This window comes from Onychostruthus taczanowskii, unplaced genomic scaffold, assembly GCF_017590055.1.
Source record: "Onychostruthus taczanowskii isolate IOZ18803 unplaced genomic scaffold, ASM1759005v1 scaffold30, whole genome shotgun sequence".
In the NCBI taxonomy this organism is placed as follows: domain Eukaryota; kingdom Metazoa; phylum Chordata; class Aves; order Passeriformes; family Passeridae; genus Onychostruthus; species Onychostruthus taczanowskii.
The window spans coordinates 5,763,993-5,778,769 of NW_024500350.1; the positions used below are offsets into that span (position 1 = coordinate 5,763,993).

The 14,777-nt window shown below is 40.4% G+C and overlaps 1 protein-coding gene across 6 annotated transcripts in view; it reads left to right on the top strand.

Moving 5' to 3' along the window:
• HELZ (helicase with zinc finger) overlaps positions 1–13,894 on the top strand; it is an 84,548-nt gene extending 70,654 nt beyond the window's left edge. For 5 of the 6 annotated variants that reach the window (XM_041409455.1, XM_041409459.1, XM_041409461.1 and 2 more), the window contains 7 exons: positions 2,324–2,531; positions 2,999–3,075; positions 3,279–3,855; positions 4,231–4,471; positions 5,637–6,150; positions 8,958–9,210; positions 12,276–13,894. In XM_041409455.1, coding sequence (XP_041265389.1) covers positions 2,324–2,531; positions 2,999–3,075; positions 3,279–3,855; positions 4,231–4,471; positions 5,637–6,150; positions 8,958–9,210; positions 12,276–12,607 — 2,202 coding nt within the window. In that variant the 3' untranslated portion in view covers positions 12,608–13,894. The remainder of the gene's footprint in view (positions 1–2,323; positions 2,532–2,998; positions 3,076–3,278; positions 3,856–4,230; positions 4,472–5,636; positions 6,151–8,957; positions 9,211–12,275) is intronic. The other variant, XM_041409460.1, reaches the window with a different exon arrangement.
• The last annotated feature ends 883 nt before the right edge of the window (positions 13,895–14,777 follow it).

The window sequence follows — 14,777 nt, forward strand, 5'->3', positions numbered from 1 at the left end:
TATGGCAAAATCACATAGTGAAGTTCTTGCAGGTTTTTTTCAGCACTCCAAATCTCTGGGCTTTGCTGGCTTTAGGAGTGGCAGGGCAGAGGACGACCAGGAAATAAGGATCTGAACGCTTTGCTCCCCCAAATAACTCCAGGCAGGCTAAAAGCAATTTCATGTTCATGTAATTTGGTGTGTTTTAGGCACACCAGTGGAATCTGTCTCATCTGACTTGAGACATCTGCCTCTGAATTATTTGCCTGGTTCAGTTCTCAATCATTGGAGAGACCTCAGTGATTCACACCAAGTTTGTTTCTCTCTATTGGCGTCACACAGCCTAAATTACAAGTTTTGGATGTCTGCAGTGCAAGGTGTCTGAAGTGAAGTGATAAGAAAAATAAGCATAATGGGATGTTTTTCCCTTCCAGAACCTCGTAGTGAACCAGTTTCCTCTCCAATCCCTTCTCTTAATGACATTTGGGAACAGAATGAAGATCTCTAAGCAGGTCTTTTAGGCTACATTTATGCATGGAATTTTGGATTACAAATAAAACTGTCCCACCAAAATCTGCACACGTTAAAGAAGCAGTCTCTGCTTTATTTTTCCCCTTCACAGCAACATATTCCAGGAGGAAAATGCAAGGAAAGAACAAAGGCTGCAGAAGCTTGTGGAGTAGCATGTCTGTGTTGTACACAGCTCCTGAAGACTGTGGCAAGGATGTGGAATCCACACATGCAGATGTGTTTAATTCCATTCATAATGCTAAATATTGGAATACAGCTAATTTCATTTTTTCCAATAATTATGAGTCCTCTGTTGTAATTTTAGTTATGGATGCTGAACAGGGGACTTGCTGTAGTTTCAGTTTTGTGTCTTAGATCAGCTGGCAGCTGTAAATTGGTTTTCTTTGCTAGACCAAGGAATTTTCCTTTTTCCAAGCTTACTAGAAATCTGCATTTGATGGATAAATTTAAATGCAATGAGAAGGCCAGCAGCTGTATCTTTGTCATGCTTGCTCACATTATATTAATATCACACCAAGGTAATTTAAAAAGCTCTGTCATATTGTTCCAAGGTTAATATATTTTTATATGTTTCCAATCAAAAGAAGTGTATTAAAAACAAGTATTTTGAACTCACCTTCCCTGAGGATGGATTTTTAAATAATTAAGTGGGAAGATTGAGGTACTAATGAGACTGCTACTTTTGAAAAGAAGCTTGGAGGTGATTTGGGGTTGTACAGATGCAATAGTAGCCTAAAGCTGAAGTTCAAAGTGCACATTTCAAGGGCAAACAGTAATTTAAAAAAAGAATTGGATGAAAGTTGTTACACTTGAAACAAGCAGGGGCTGAAGTAAAATGTGTTTATGTTCATGGAACATAAAATGATGTCTTTGTTTAATGCAGTTTCCATACCCAAGGTAAAAGCTAGAGGAGGTTGTCTGCTGCCATCACTAAAGGATGCTGTGGCAGCCTCGGTGGTGGGGATGACTTTCCCTCCACTCTCCTCTTGTTCATAGATTTCCCTTCTTTTAATAAATTCCCTACAGGACGAGTTTGAGCTCATTTGATGCAGAGCTGTCTTCCTTAGCATTCTTTTTAGGAATAAACTTGAAGGCATTGTAAAAAATCCTGACTTTGTGCCTGCTTTCAGGAGGTAGATTTTGCTTTGACTCTGCAGTACATATGTCCTGTAGCACAGACACTTTGGAGTGTGATTCCCTGTCACTGCTCACCTGTGGGCACTCTCTGGCGTCCACCAGTAGTCCTGGGAGCTTCACTGAGTGTCCTGGGGTGCAGAGGTGGGCACAGCCCCTCCTGCTGTGGCCCAGAATCCCAGCACTGGGTGCTGCAAGGTCTGGTCCTCACCTTTGAGGCTTCTCTCTCTGTCCCCTCAGAGGACAGCCCAATGTCTCATAGCTACCAGGAGGAAGGGCTTTGGATTTGCTTGAACTCTACCATTTCTATTTAACAGAGAAGGGTTTAATGTGAAGTTTATTACACTACAATTTGTCCATCCGTCTTTTCTCTCTGAACTTCGAAACCACTGAAACAAGAATGGGTGTTGATAGAAAAATTTTTGCCCAGGATTCTCCTCGAAAATCTGTGCCCTTGTTTTGCCTGCCCTTAGAGCTCTTCCCTCCCAGCACCAGCTGTAGTTGTGTCTAAGTGTGTCAGGTCATCTGGTGCTTGAAAAGCTCTTGTCACTGACCTAATATCAGTGTGCTTGTTATCATTGCCTTTAATTTAATATACCTTAACAGATCACATCTCTCTCTTGTATTTTCTTTTTTTTTAAATTTTTATTTTTTATTTTAATTTTTGTTTACCACATAGGTACCATGGACGGGGTATCAGGGTAGGTTTGCAGTCGACCCTCGCCTCATTACTCACCAAGCAGCCATGGCATATAACATGAACCTGTTACAGGCACACGGGCGAGGGTCTCCGATCCCGTACGGCCTGGGCCACCACTCCCCTGTTAGCCTGGGACAGCAGCAGCTCCCACACCAGGACAAGGAGCAGCACGAACAAACTCGGAATGGTCAGTGCTTGGAATGCCTCTGCAAGCTGCTCTGCTTTGGGGGGAGTTTCTGCTTGAAATGGGGTTGGGGAAAGGACTTTCCTCCCTCCATCCTTTCTGTCCTTCACCTTTCCTCTCTAATGGAGGGACCCACAGATGGGGGAAATAACCTACAAATAGAATAACTGGGATATTGTGAGATTCAGAAGGAATGGGAGGTGGGAAGGGGTGTTGAGGGTATAATTGTTCCATCTCCCTTCCACAATACTGCTGATGTTATTTGCAATTAAGTTGGAAGAACTACTTAGTGGTTATTAATGAACAAAGTGTAGAGATTAGAGGGAAAGTGTTATTTAGGTAGATGATACTAAATGTCTGTGGTGCTGTAAATGCCGTACTAATAAGTCAATTTTCCTGTGTCTTGGGGAAAAAAATCTCAAAATAATAAGTTTTATATTGAAATGAAATAATTTTGTAAATGTTTTTAGGTAAAAGTGAAAACACTGCTGGACCTGAAATCAGTAAAATTCGAACACCTGAGAAGAAACCTCTGGAATCCAAGCAGGTGGGTTTCTGTTGTTTGGGTATCTGGTTTGGCTCCTTTGTTTATTTTTTGGGGATTTGGGTATTTTTGTTTGTTTGTTATTTCATACTCTCTTAATGAATTTAATCATTATGTTTAGTCATTCATTCATTTAGTCAAACTGAAATGTTTTTATTTCAATTTTTAAACGCTAATTCTCAAAACCTTGTTCTCTCCTTTTGCAGGTTGATTTAGAAGCAAACCCTCAGCAGAGAAGCCCAGAGTCCCGTTCCAGTGTTGGTTACCCCAATGCTAAATTCCACCGCAAAGACAACCCCAACCCCAGGCAGCTGAACCTGCACCTGACCCCTCCCCACTCCCAGTTCGCAGTTCCCAGCCGCCACTTCCAGCACCTCTCCCAGCTCCCGAGGCAGCCGTACCCTCTGCAGCAGCAGCAGCAGCAGCAAAACCTCTTAAGCCAACAGCAAAATCACTTGCCTGAACAACCCAACCAAATGCCACCCCAGCAGAGCCAGGTAGTTCAGCAGCATAATCACTTGAATCAGCAGCCTCCACCACCTTCGCAGCTTTCCCCTGCTTTCCAGGCAGGCCCCAGCCAGTCCTTTTTTAATAATCCCATTCCCCACCGACCACATTCTCCTGCTGTAGATGCTGTGATTTCAGAACAACACCCCCCACCTCTGTTACAAGAAGTCAATAATCCTTTGAGGCCTATTGCACAGCACAACCCAGTTCTGCCAACCCACTTGAACAACTTCATTGAAGAGAATCCATCAGGAATGCCCTTAGGGGACACTTTAGGTAGGTGACTTTTCTTTATTTAAATTCAGAGTGTGCAATTATAACTACGTTGAAGTGAGAATGAAGGAGGTATTTACCTTTTTCAGGCATATTGCTCTGAATTGGGTCATTGTTTGGTTAGTTTCCATAAGTAATGTCATTGAGCATAATTTGCTGCTTGAGGCATGTTTGAATATTCAGCACTTTATTAGAAGATTCATGTTTATATGATTTTCCATATGATTTAAATAACCAGGTTATGCACTGCAATGCAGTTAGTATATAATAGACCCTGGAATAAACTGTATAAAAAGTATTCTTTCTTTTTTTATTCTGACGTAAAGATCTTTAAAAAGGGGCATTAGATAAAATTTTTTTTTAAAACTATTTTTATAGATCGTATGCATGGAAATGTAGCTTTGGAAACAATAAGGCAGCAACAACAAGCCAGGTTACAGCAATGGAATGAACATAATGCCTATCTCAGTCAAGGCACTATTCCATATCAACACCATCACCATCCTCATCTACCACATCTTCCTCAGCAACCAATTGGATTACATCAACAGCAGCAAGTTAGGGCAAACTGGAAACTTGCCAGTAATACAGAAGATGAAACAGAGGCAACATATTCAAGGTATTTGTTTACTGAGTCATCAGAGCTTGTGTAAAATTGAGCAGTGGGCACCTATCTGTAAGACTGTGATCAAGTGCAAGGCACTTAAAGGTATTGCTTTTTGCTGCTGTTATTATGAAGGTTAAAATAGTTGGCAGGCTGACTTACAACTATGCTTTTATTATGTGTTATGCTTTATTCTGTTAGTATATTGGGTAGTAAAGCTGTAGTGGAAAAATATTTTTATGGAGCTTTTCAGTGCTGTATTTATGCAATGAGGAATGGATAGAGAGTAACAACCTTGTGTTTTTATGAAAGAGGTGTCTGAGTGTAGTTAAGGCCTATTTAAGTTGTAAATTCTTCAATTTGAAGTAGCAGTCTGAGATTTGTGTGCTTGAAAAGAAACAAAACAGCCCCTCCCTAAACACTGCTCCCCAGTGAAACTTAAACTTTCCTTCCTTTTCAAAAAGCCTTTGCTTTAAAAGCAGATTTTAAAAAAATATGCTTGTATTTGAGATGGAGCTTTAGGGGGCAAGAAAGGAAGCTGTTGAACATCAGCAGAAAAATGGTTCCAGTGGTCATCAACTTTAATCATGTGTATTGTAAAGGCTGGATTTTTAAATTGCCTCTGTTTACTGTCATCTCCCACTATGCTTTCTTTTCCATCTGGTTTGTTATAGCCATGGTAAAGCATCTAAATGACCTCTTAGCTGACTCTTTGAAGTGCTGAATTGAATTGACCTTTTGAAGAAGTTTAGAAGTATATTGTGCAAGTGAGGGGAGTCCCTGATTGTTCTGGCTTTTGCCTTGAATGGGGTTAAAATTGTCTTTAACTATGTGAACTTTTTACTTTGTGTAGTAAAGCAGGAAATCCTTACCTTTAGTTGCCTCTTAAGAGATAACAAAAAAATGATTCTTCTGACTGGAAAGGAAATCTCAAGAGTTATTAAAACTTTGAGATGATTCAGGTGGGTATTTCATCCAATTAATCCTCTTGTGCCTAATTTCTGATTGCTCAGTCACATCCTTTGAAGTTAGGGTCAGCAAGTGCAAAGATGAGAGTATTTAAATTCAGTGTTCTGTTCTCTGAGTGTTCTGCACCTCAAAAAGAGCGAGATTTCAGCAAAATTTTTTTTTTTTTTTTTTTCCTTTCTCTTTCCCTGCTGCATTTCTTGTGTGGGTGCAGATTCCAGGACTTGCTCCGGGAGCTGTCGCACCGCGATCCCAGCGAGAGCCGGGACGGCGCCGAAATGCCGCCCCCCCAGTCGAGACTGTTGCAATACAGACAAGTCCAGCCCCGGAGCCCACCAGCACTCCCTTCTCCTTCCTGCAACTCCAACCACAGCGCCCACTTCCCCAACTTCACTGAGAACAGCAGAGACATTGAACTGCCCACTAACCCAGCATTTCAGCAGCATTTACCCCAAATGTACAACCCCCCTTTCTCAATGCCATCCGAACACATAACCCCGTCTCCCTTGAAATACCTGCAACCTGATGGGTCCTGGACTTACGCTAACCTGCAGCAGAATCACCTCCTGGGGCAGGGCTTTCACTATGGAATACCTCCACTGCCCCACAGGTCGCAGCAAAGCCCTTTTATACAAATCCAGAATCATCAGCACGCAGTCGGTCAGGAGCCATTTCATCCACTCGCGTCTCGAGCAGTTTCTGCTTCTTCGCTCCACAGCTTAGAAGAGGTGGGTGTTCTGTCTGCTCTGCACTTGTCCTGTCGTTGTAATATCAAATTATGTTTGAAGTGGGCATGAATGCAAAACACCTCACTCATTAAAAGCTCACAGTGGGAATTTCTGGGAGGTGGAATCTCTGTGTCTCTGCTGTTTTCCCTGAGCAGATCCGTGGTTCTTGTTGCTGTAGGTGTAACATTTTCTCTGCTCAATGGGAAGCCTTGGCTTTTGGAACATTACTCTGAGGTTTCATGCAGTCATTGCTCTGTCTCTGTGTGTCATTTATCTGCAGTGAAAATCAACCCCAGCCCAGGTGGAAGCTCTGGTCAGTAAGCTGGGATCACCCAGTGTTGGCTCAGCGTTGAGCTGTGCATGTGCTTGAGTTCCATCTCATAGGAGACCAGAGCTGTAAAGTTGTTCCAACATGGTCCAAAACCTGATTTCATAATCCCACCCTGCCTGCATTAATTTGATACAAAGCCATCCCATGTATTTTGAGGGCTGTGTGTTGGAAACCAGAGACATCCAGCTGTGCTGCCTGAGGCTGGCTCCAGCACACCCTGCCACACACAGCTGGCTCTGTCCCTCTCCATCTTCCCTTGTCCTGGGCTCTAAGGAGGTGTGCCAGCTCACACAGCTAGGACAGGTCATGTTTTGAACAGGAGGTTTTAATTCTTGTTGTAATCTGAGGTCCTGAGGAGCGTTTGATGTGCAAACACGGAGTATCCTGGAGCCAGGTTGCATTCCAGGAATGTGAGAATTAATATTCTCACTGAGTGCATGTAATCCAATATTTGTACATAAGTGGCTTGTTCTGTGATGCATTTCTGTTAAGGTTTTTACAGAAGCTGGGGAGGGAGCCTTGCCCATTGCTGTCTTACACAATACATATTTAATTTGTTTATCAACTTCTGAAAACAAAAAATATTTAGTTTATGAGCCTGAGAAAAATAACTGAAATTGAATTTCAGTGCATTTTACAAATTTCTGTCTTACACAGATCCAGAGAGGTTAATGGAGTCCTCAGGCCCAGCCAGAGCTGTAGTAAGGTTTGAGTTTATAGACATTTAGAAATTTGCTGTCTCACTCCATTAAGTCATACCACCCTGTATAAAATCTAATACTTTGTGACAACAGTTAATGCTGTCAGTACAGCGGGACGTAGGAACAATGGCTTTTCAGCAGTAATAAACCAATAAATATTCCTATAGAGCTTGTGACAGTTCCTGCTATCTGAAGACAAATAGAGTGAGCCTTTATGTAATTAGTGCAAATTCGGTTTAGTTCTTACTTTTTCTTCCTTTCAAAATATGTGACAGAAATGCCAAATGCAGTAAAAGTGTTGCAAGACAGGGACTTGCTTATAAACTTTCCAAAACTGCTGCTCCAGCTGGTAGGTAGGACTGAATGCACAAAGAAATCAAAATGGGGTTTTAGGTGTGTTTTTGACAGACGTCCCTCAGACAAGGCACTTGTCAGGGCTGCTTTCTTGACTTTTGGTATCCTTACTAAACTGTTTCCTCAATCACTACTTGTAAAGCTGTTAATTGACTTGATACTTGAAAGCTTTTGCATGTGTTTAGTCAAACCAGATCTGAACTGCACATTAAAGGGAATACTGGAGTTATTCTGTATGGTTCTGTACTTGCAAGTGTCCAGAACTTTGACAAATTCCTGATTGCTTACCAAAATAGCCCTTTTAAAATCAGTGAATGTATACTTTTTGGGTTGATTTGGGCAATAATTTATGATTTTTTTTGTCTGTTTGTTTGTTGTTGAAGAATTTCCTTAGGGGAGTGGATTGTCACGATATCCAAGTGTTGATCCTTTGATTGTGGCGACAGAAATAAGATATAACAATTTCCTTTCATGCACTTTTTTCTCCTGTCTAATTTTTATGGATGATATAGTAACAGTAGTTGGACTCTGCAAGCAAGTTATTTGATGTTTGTTTAGCTAATTTGTTGTGACATTTCATTAGGATTTTTTTTCCCCCTTTACCAAGTCTAGATTTACCTGTATGACTTTTCTGTTATTGGTGCTCTTGTTAGTCATTGCAAATGGGTGTAAATACTGTATTTATTGTTAGGAATAAACTGTAATACAACAGACTTGCTTTCAGTCTTGAGAAAGCTTAGAAGGCCCTTAAATCTGAACTCTTGAAACCCACAGGTTAATTGATGGAGCTCCTGCCGTTTTCATCTACATGATCTACAGGGTTTATGGAAGCAAGTAATTTCTGTTGTTTCAAATAAAATTCTCTGCATTATTTCTCCTGAGGGCACTTGCTTCTCCAGAGCATTTGTTTTGTATGTACAAAATTCAGTACACAAATGTATCCTGCTTACCCAGATCCTGGTGTACGAGTCACTAATTTATCCTTTGGAAAAGGAAAAGCCATTTTTTTCCTGTCTGCATTGTAAGAATATTTTTTTTTCTTTCTCTTCTGTGTTTCTGTGCTTCCTTTGCTTCATCTGTAAATGCTGGGTATCTTCCTCCTCTCTGTGTGATCCAACACCCACGTAGGAGTGTGAGATATAAAGGTTGATAAGAATTAAGAAATCCCAGTTGATGTTCTTTGCACTTCCTTTAAAATTCTCTATTTTGTGTGATCAAAATATGTTATCAGTGACTGCAGTATGCATCATATATACTTGAAATGTGTTAGTATTTTGGAAATACAAAGAACTAGGGTTTTTTTGGTAAGACATTTCATGAAAAATACTGAATGGCAAAATGGTATTTGATACATGCAGTTGAATCAAAAGAGCAAAAGGCTACTTTATGGTTGTTTTTTTTTTCTTTTCTTTTGTTCACAGTATGAACCAAGAGGACCAGGCAGGCCGTTGTACCAAAGAAGAATTTCCTCTAGTTCAGTCCAGGCTTGTTCTGAAGAATTAAGCACTCCTCAAGACAGTCTTGGTCAGTGTAAAGAGCTTCAGGACCACAGTAACCAGTCATCATTCAACTACTCCTCCCCTGAGCTGTGGGTGAACTCCTCCTCCTCTGCCCCTTACCCAAACATTCCATGCAACGGAGCCAGCAGAGCCGTTCCACCCCGAGAGCTGCTAGGTGGGTACAGCTGCTTCTTTCCCAAAACCAATCTAAGCAAAGGTTTTTGAATTATTTGTTGTTTCAGTTGTTATAGGTTTGTTTGGAATAATCCCATTTCTTGGTAACATCCTGTCCTTCAGCTAAAAAAGCATTGCTGCTGCTTAGTCTTCTCCAAAAGCTCCACTAAACCCAGAAAGTCTCTCACAGTGGCTTCAGGTGCAGCTGAATTTGTGCTGCAGGGAGCTAAGGTGACTGGTGGGATTTATTTGCAAGATAGATTGATTCTTTCCAGAATCAGTGATATTTTGTGTTGGGATTACAGTCTGAGGGAGCAACACATAAACTGAATTAGTGCTCTCAGCGTTTCTCTAGTAAATTCTGGTACTTCATCAAAGGAGTGACGAGTTTAAATTCTCCCTCACCGTGGAGGAATCTCAGTGGAATGTGGCTTCCCTGGTGGTAGCAGCAGTGCTGATTGATTGAGCAGACAGAAACTAAATTAACTTTTCAGAGATGAAAAAAAGCTGCAAGGAGAGAGCTGGAGCAGTTCTTCTGTTTTCTCTATTTCTTGTGTTTATGACAAACAGTATTACCAGGATAGTACAGTTTCTTCCCTGTGATTTTGCTGTAAGAATCTCCAGTAGTAATTTAAAAACAAAATTAATAAAAATGTAAACAGTATTCCAGTGTGGATATTAAAACCACTTAATAATGTGGAAAAATATTTATAAGCTGGTTTTATTGGCCTTAAAAGATTTAATTGCTTTTCACCAAACTTTATAAACGTAAAACATCTTGTAATTTCATAGTAATTTTGAAGTAGGAACATGCAGAGTAGAATGAATGAGAAAAGCTCTTTACATCAGCGACAGCACTCAAGAATTAAATTCCTAATGTGCCTTTTAATTTCCAAAATGTGAAAATGTAATTTTGCAAACCCATGTTTATGGCAGCATCTTTCATGCTAAGTTCAAAGCTTCAAGCTCAGGGCACCTCCTTCAATCTATTTCTATTTTTACTGAAAATCAAGGAGCTGAATGCACAGTATTATGTGGCATTCATCACTGAATTGCTCACTCAGAGTTGCTCTCCGTACTCCCTGGTTATCTAAGAGGAGCTCAGGAACTCTGGCACGTTTGGCTTGGGGTCAGCCAGTCCCACATTTGTTTGCTTTAATGAAAAGCTTGAGAACCTGTTTGTGAGTAAAGTCCTCAGAGGACAGATGTGTATGTAAAAAGTACCATTTACACACTAAATTCTAAGTGAAAATATCAAGTTCTCACTGGTAACTGCATTGGCAATGAAATGTTTTTTATTGTAGTTAAGCATGGTTTCTGTTTTGTCAATAAATGTATATGAAACAGAGCCCTGTATCTAATGGTTCATGCAAACACATCTCCATTTTATGGCTGCTGTGGCTTTCCACATTTACAGCTCACTGCCTGTGATCATATTTACAGCCCAAATGTGTTTTATAGAGCTAAGGGTTAATGACCAGTAACTGCACTGTTCTCATTACTGTTGGTTTTTATCCCTGAAATAAAACCCCGTGGGAATGTGATGCTCTGAAAGTCCTGTCCCTGCTTGAGAGGGAGTGACCCTGACTCCAGACTGTTCAAGGCTGATGTCTCCTGCACACCAGGAGTGGCACCAGTGTTGGGTTGGATCAGGAGGGATTCATGGAGCACAGGGAGAGCTGCTGTCAATTCCTCTGGGTTGTTCTACACAGGCACTTCCCAAAATTGCAATCTGAGTGTTCGATATGCATTGCTTTTTCTGCTCATGGAAAGAAAATTATTTAAGTTCTCATTCAAGATGTGTATTTCATATTTTTCCTTCTGTTAGACACCTCTACCACACACAGCTTTCACCTCTGGCCCTGCTTGTCATTACTTGTCTTCTCTTGAGTGCTGTGGTTATTTTGGGAGGTTTTTTGCTCATGTTCTGGGTTGTTTGTTTTTTGTTGAATCATAGCAACCCTAGCAAAATTGCTTTGCTTGTGTTCTTTCCATATCCATTCTTCTATGGGTTGGTTTTGGGGTTGTTGTTTTTTTTTTTTTTTTCATTTTATTTTTTTTGGTGTTTTTTTTCTGAGTGCTCTATAAAAAGCAGAAGCCTGTGTGTGACCCTTCCAGTGAGAAACTTCATGTTTTTCTACTTTTGCACTCATTTGGTGGTAGATTTTTGTAGATGCACTTTAAAAATAACATTATGTGATTAAAGACTGAAACAATTACAGAATATATCTGTTGCCCAGTTCCTAGACTGTTGCAGATGGAACATGGAGCTGTGTTTCTGTGTGGTGTCTCTCTGGCTGTGCAAGACAGCAGAATTCTCCAGACAAAAGTAAAGGACCTCATTAGGATTCAGGAAATTCATTTGAAAGCGGTTTTATACCTATGGTTTAAAGCACCGTTTTTTCTGATAGTTACAGGAGTTGTTAAATGTGGAGCAAGAACATACCAATTAGCAAGAATGCATTCAGCCTGAAATACCAATAATTAGTTGGTTGGCATTCAGGGCTCTGAATTGCTGTTGGAGAATGAATTATATATGGTGCTGTAAATTTTAATTTTAGCCTATTAAGCTGTAAAGCAAGAAGAATGAAATACTCTTTGTGCTGTCTCAGTGGATAAAGTGCTTAAATTAGAGTAGATCCCATTCGGAAGCGGCTTCCCTTCAGTGCGCCCGGAGAACGCGCTGTGCGGAATTGCAGCTTTGGGGTTGCAGCTGTAGGGTACAAACACACGGAGGAGGTGCTTAATGTCAGTCTTGTGCTGCTGCTGCTGCATGCTCCAGGAGCTGGGAAGTTAGATACTTCTAGGCCAGGCTGGATGGGGCTTGGAGCAAGCTGCTCTGGTGGAAGGTGCCTGTGGCAGGGGATGGAGCAGGATGAGCTGTAAGATCCCTTCCAACCCAGCCCATCCTGGGATTGTGTCATTCCAGAGTGACTAAACACGGCAGATGGGTGGTGTGGGAGGGGGTTACCAGAGGGGTGGTGGCAGCTCTGGCTTTGCCTTGCTGCAGGTGGATTGGCTGAGTCAGAGCCGTTCTTTGCTCCAACTCCCGTTTCTCCTTCACAGCTCCCCCGAAGGCGGCCAAGCCCCCGGAGGAACACCTGAAGGCTGAGAACATCCAGCTCTCCAACTCCTTCAACTACAACGTGCTCCAGCATCTGGGCCAGTTCCCCCCTCTGATGCCCAACAAGCAGCTGGTGGAGTCCAACAGCAGCAGCCCCCAGCCCGCGGGCGGCACCAAGCCCGTCATGTCCTACGCCAGCGCTCTGCGGGCTCCCCCCAAGCCCAAACCTCCTCCTGAGCAGACAAAAAAGAACAGCGACCCCCTGTCCTTGTTTCAGGAACTTAGCCTAGGTAGTTCATCAGGTAGCAATGGCTTTTACTCCTATTTTAAATAATCAGATTATTTTTTTTAGAGAGAATTTAATTTTTATTTGTGTCGGTAGATCTAAGATAGTTGGGGCTTCACCTGTAGTTGCAAATATTCCCTTTGTTTATATTGGTAAATATATCCTCACTTAATTGCTTTGCTGCTAGACTTGCAACTAATTTTTTTTTTTTAATTATATTCCATTATTTTGCATTTTTTGATGTGGGTCGGGTTTTTGGAAGCTTTTCTGTAGGAAGACACACACGTGTTATTTTTTAATTTGTGTAATGTTTAATGATATGTTGCATTAAACTAGCAGCTGAGAGATTACCTGTACAACTTGAAAAAAGGAAAAAAAAAAGGAAAAAGAAAAAAAAGGAAAAAAAAGTTTGTCTAAATTGTATTTAAGAAGATTGTAAGTAGCATTTACATTTATTCAATAACATTAGCATACTATGCTGGGTTTCTGTACCAGAAATGGCCAGTTAATGTAAAAATGTATGTTATTTCTGCTTAAATTCATTTAATTTTTTTTTTTTTTTAATAAAGGTGCAGCATCTTCTAAATAATTTCAGTTTTATCAGCTTTTTTGTGAAGGGATGCTGCATTCTCAGACTTTTATAGTTTTAGATTCTGTATGATGTGGTATTGTATTTTCCATCCACTGTAGGGTAAAGTAAAGGCATTCTTTGCAGACACCTATGCCATTGTTTGGAAACATTCAGATAAAAGTATTGGTATACTTTAAAAAAATAATAAAAAAATAGAAAAAAGAAGAAAAAAATTAACAAAAAACCCAAAAAAACTCTACATTTTATTTTTGGACAAGCTAATAATATAAGCTTGTTTGAAAAGTTAATTTGATAGGTTTTTTAAATGAATCATGAAGCTGAAAATAAATTTTTAGGTATGTTGGTGCTTAGTAGATTTAATAACTATTTTAAAAAAATTGCGTGAATTTAGTAAAATACATTTTTGTTTGTTTGTTTAATTTTTTTCCACTATGCATGTGTAAATGTTTGTAATCTGGCTTTTTCCTCCCCTCTTCTCCAGTGGTATAAAGAATTGTGCCGCTTTAATTTTTTTTTTTTTTCCGGTAAAACTTTTGGTACATTATTTGATGTTTACATTAAAATGTGACATTATACAAGGAAATTCAGATATTTTGCTAACTGTTTTGTTTGAGGAACATCATTAAAGAAGAGATTTAATGTTTGTCAAAGCTGTATCCAAATTAATCTAAATCTTCTGGGGATCAGAGTGGTTACCAGGTTATTTATCTCCGTGAACCTGGCCCTTAAGGAATCCAGTCTGAAAAATTAATTATGGGATATTTAAAAAAAAAAATTAAAGAAACAAATGTGAATGAAAATTCAGAAGATAAAAACTCTGTGGATAAAGATTTTTGGTCTTGCACACTGTCCCTGCTTTGTGGCTGGGGAGCTCCAGAGGGGGGTTGTAGAGTTTCTCCTTTATTTCTTTTTAATCCTCCTTTTACACTTGAAATAACTTTAAATCTGGGAACTGGTTTACAGGGATGAGCTGGGTGTAGTTCAGAATTCCTCCCCTTATTACCTGTGAGAATTTAAATTTTAGAGCTGTGAGAGGGTGATTTCAGATTTTTACAGCTGTCCATGGGACACCTTACTGTGGAGCAGTGGCTCTGCTCTGTTCAATCCGATTTTTGCTCTAATTGCAATCAATCAGGTTCATTTTTTTGCATTTGACTTCATGTGTTAAGACGAGGGTCATTATGTAATGGGGTTGATTTAAACTCAGTACACTGCAGAGGTTTGCATATAAATTTTTTATTATAAATCTTTGCTGGGTTATGATTCAGAAACTTATCTGAAAACTTTTTTCCTTCTTTTTGCTGTAAAGCAAAGCTCGTGTAACTCCTTAATTTATTTCCTAATGTTATACCAAACAAACAATGCTGGGGAGGGGACAGCCCCTGCCAAGTTCTGCTCAGCACTTCAGCACAGGGCATGGAACCCAGACGACCCAAAAACGAGGAGAGGCCAAATTCTGCAACCTTAAATCAAGCAAAGCTGCTGTTAAATGGGTTTTTGCCAAGCTGCTGGCTGCAGGAATGGGAAATTCACTGGCAGAGCTGAGGTGGGATCCAGTGGAGGAAGGAACAGGACTGGCAGAGCAGAGATGGATCCAAAGCACTTCATGTCCCCAAGTCAGCATTT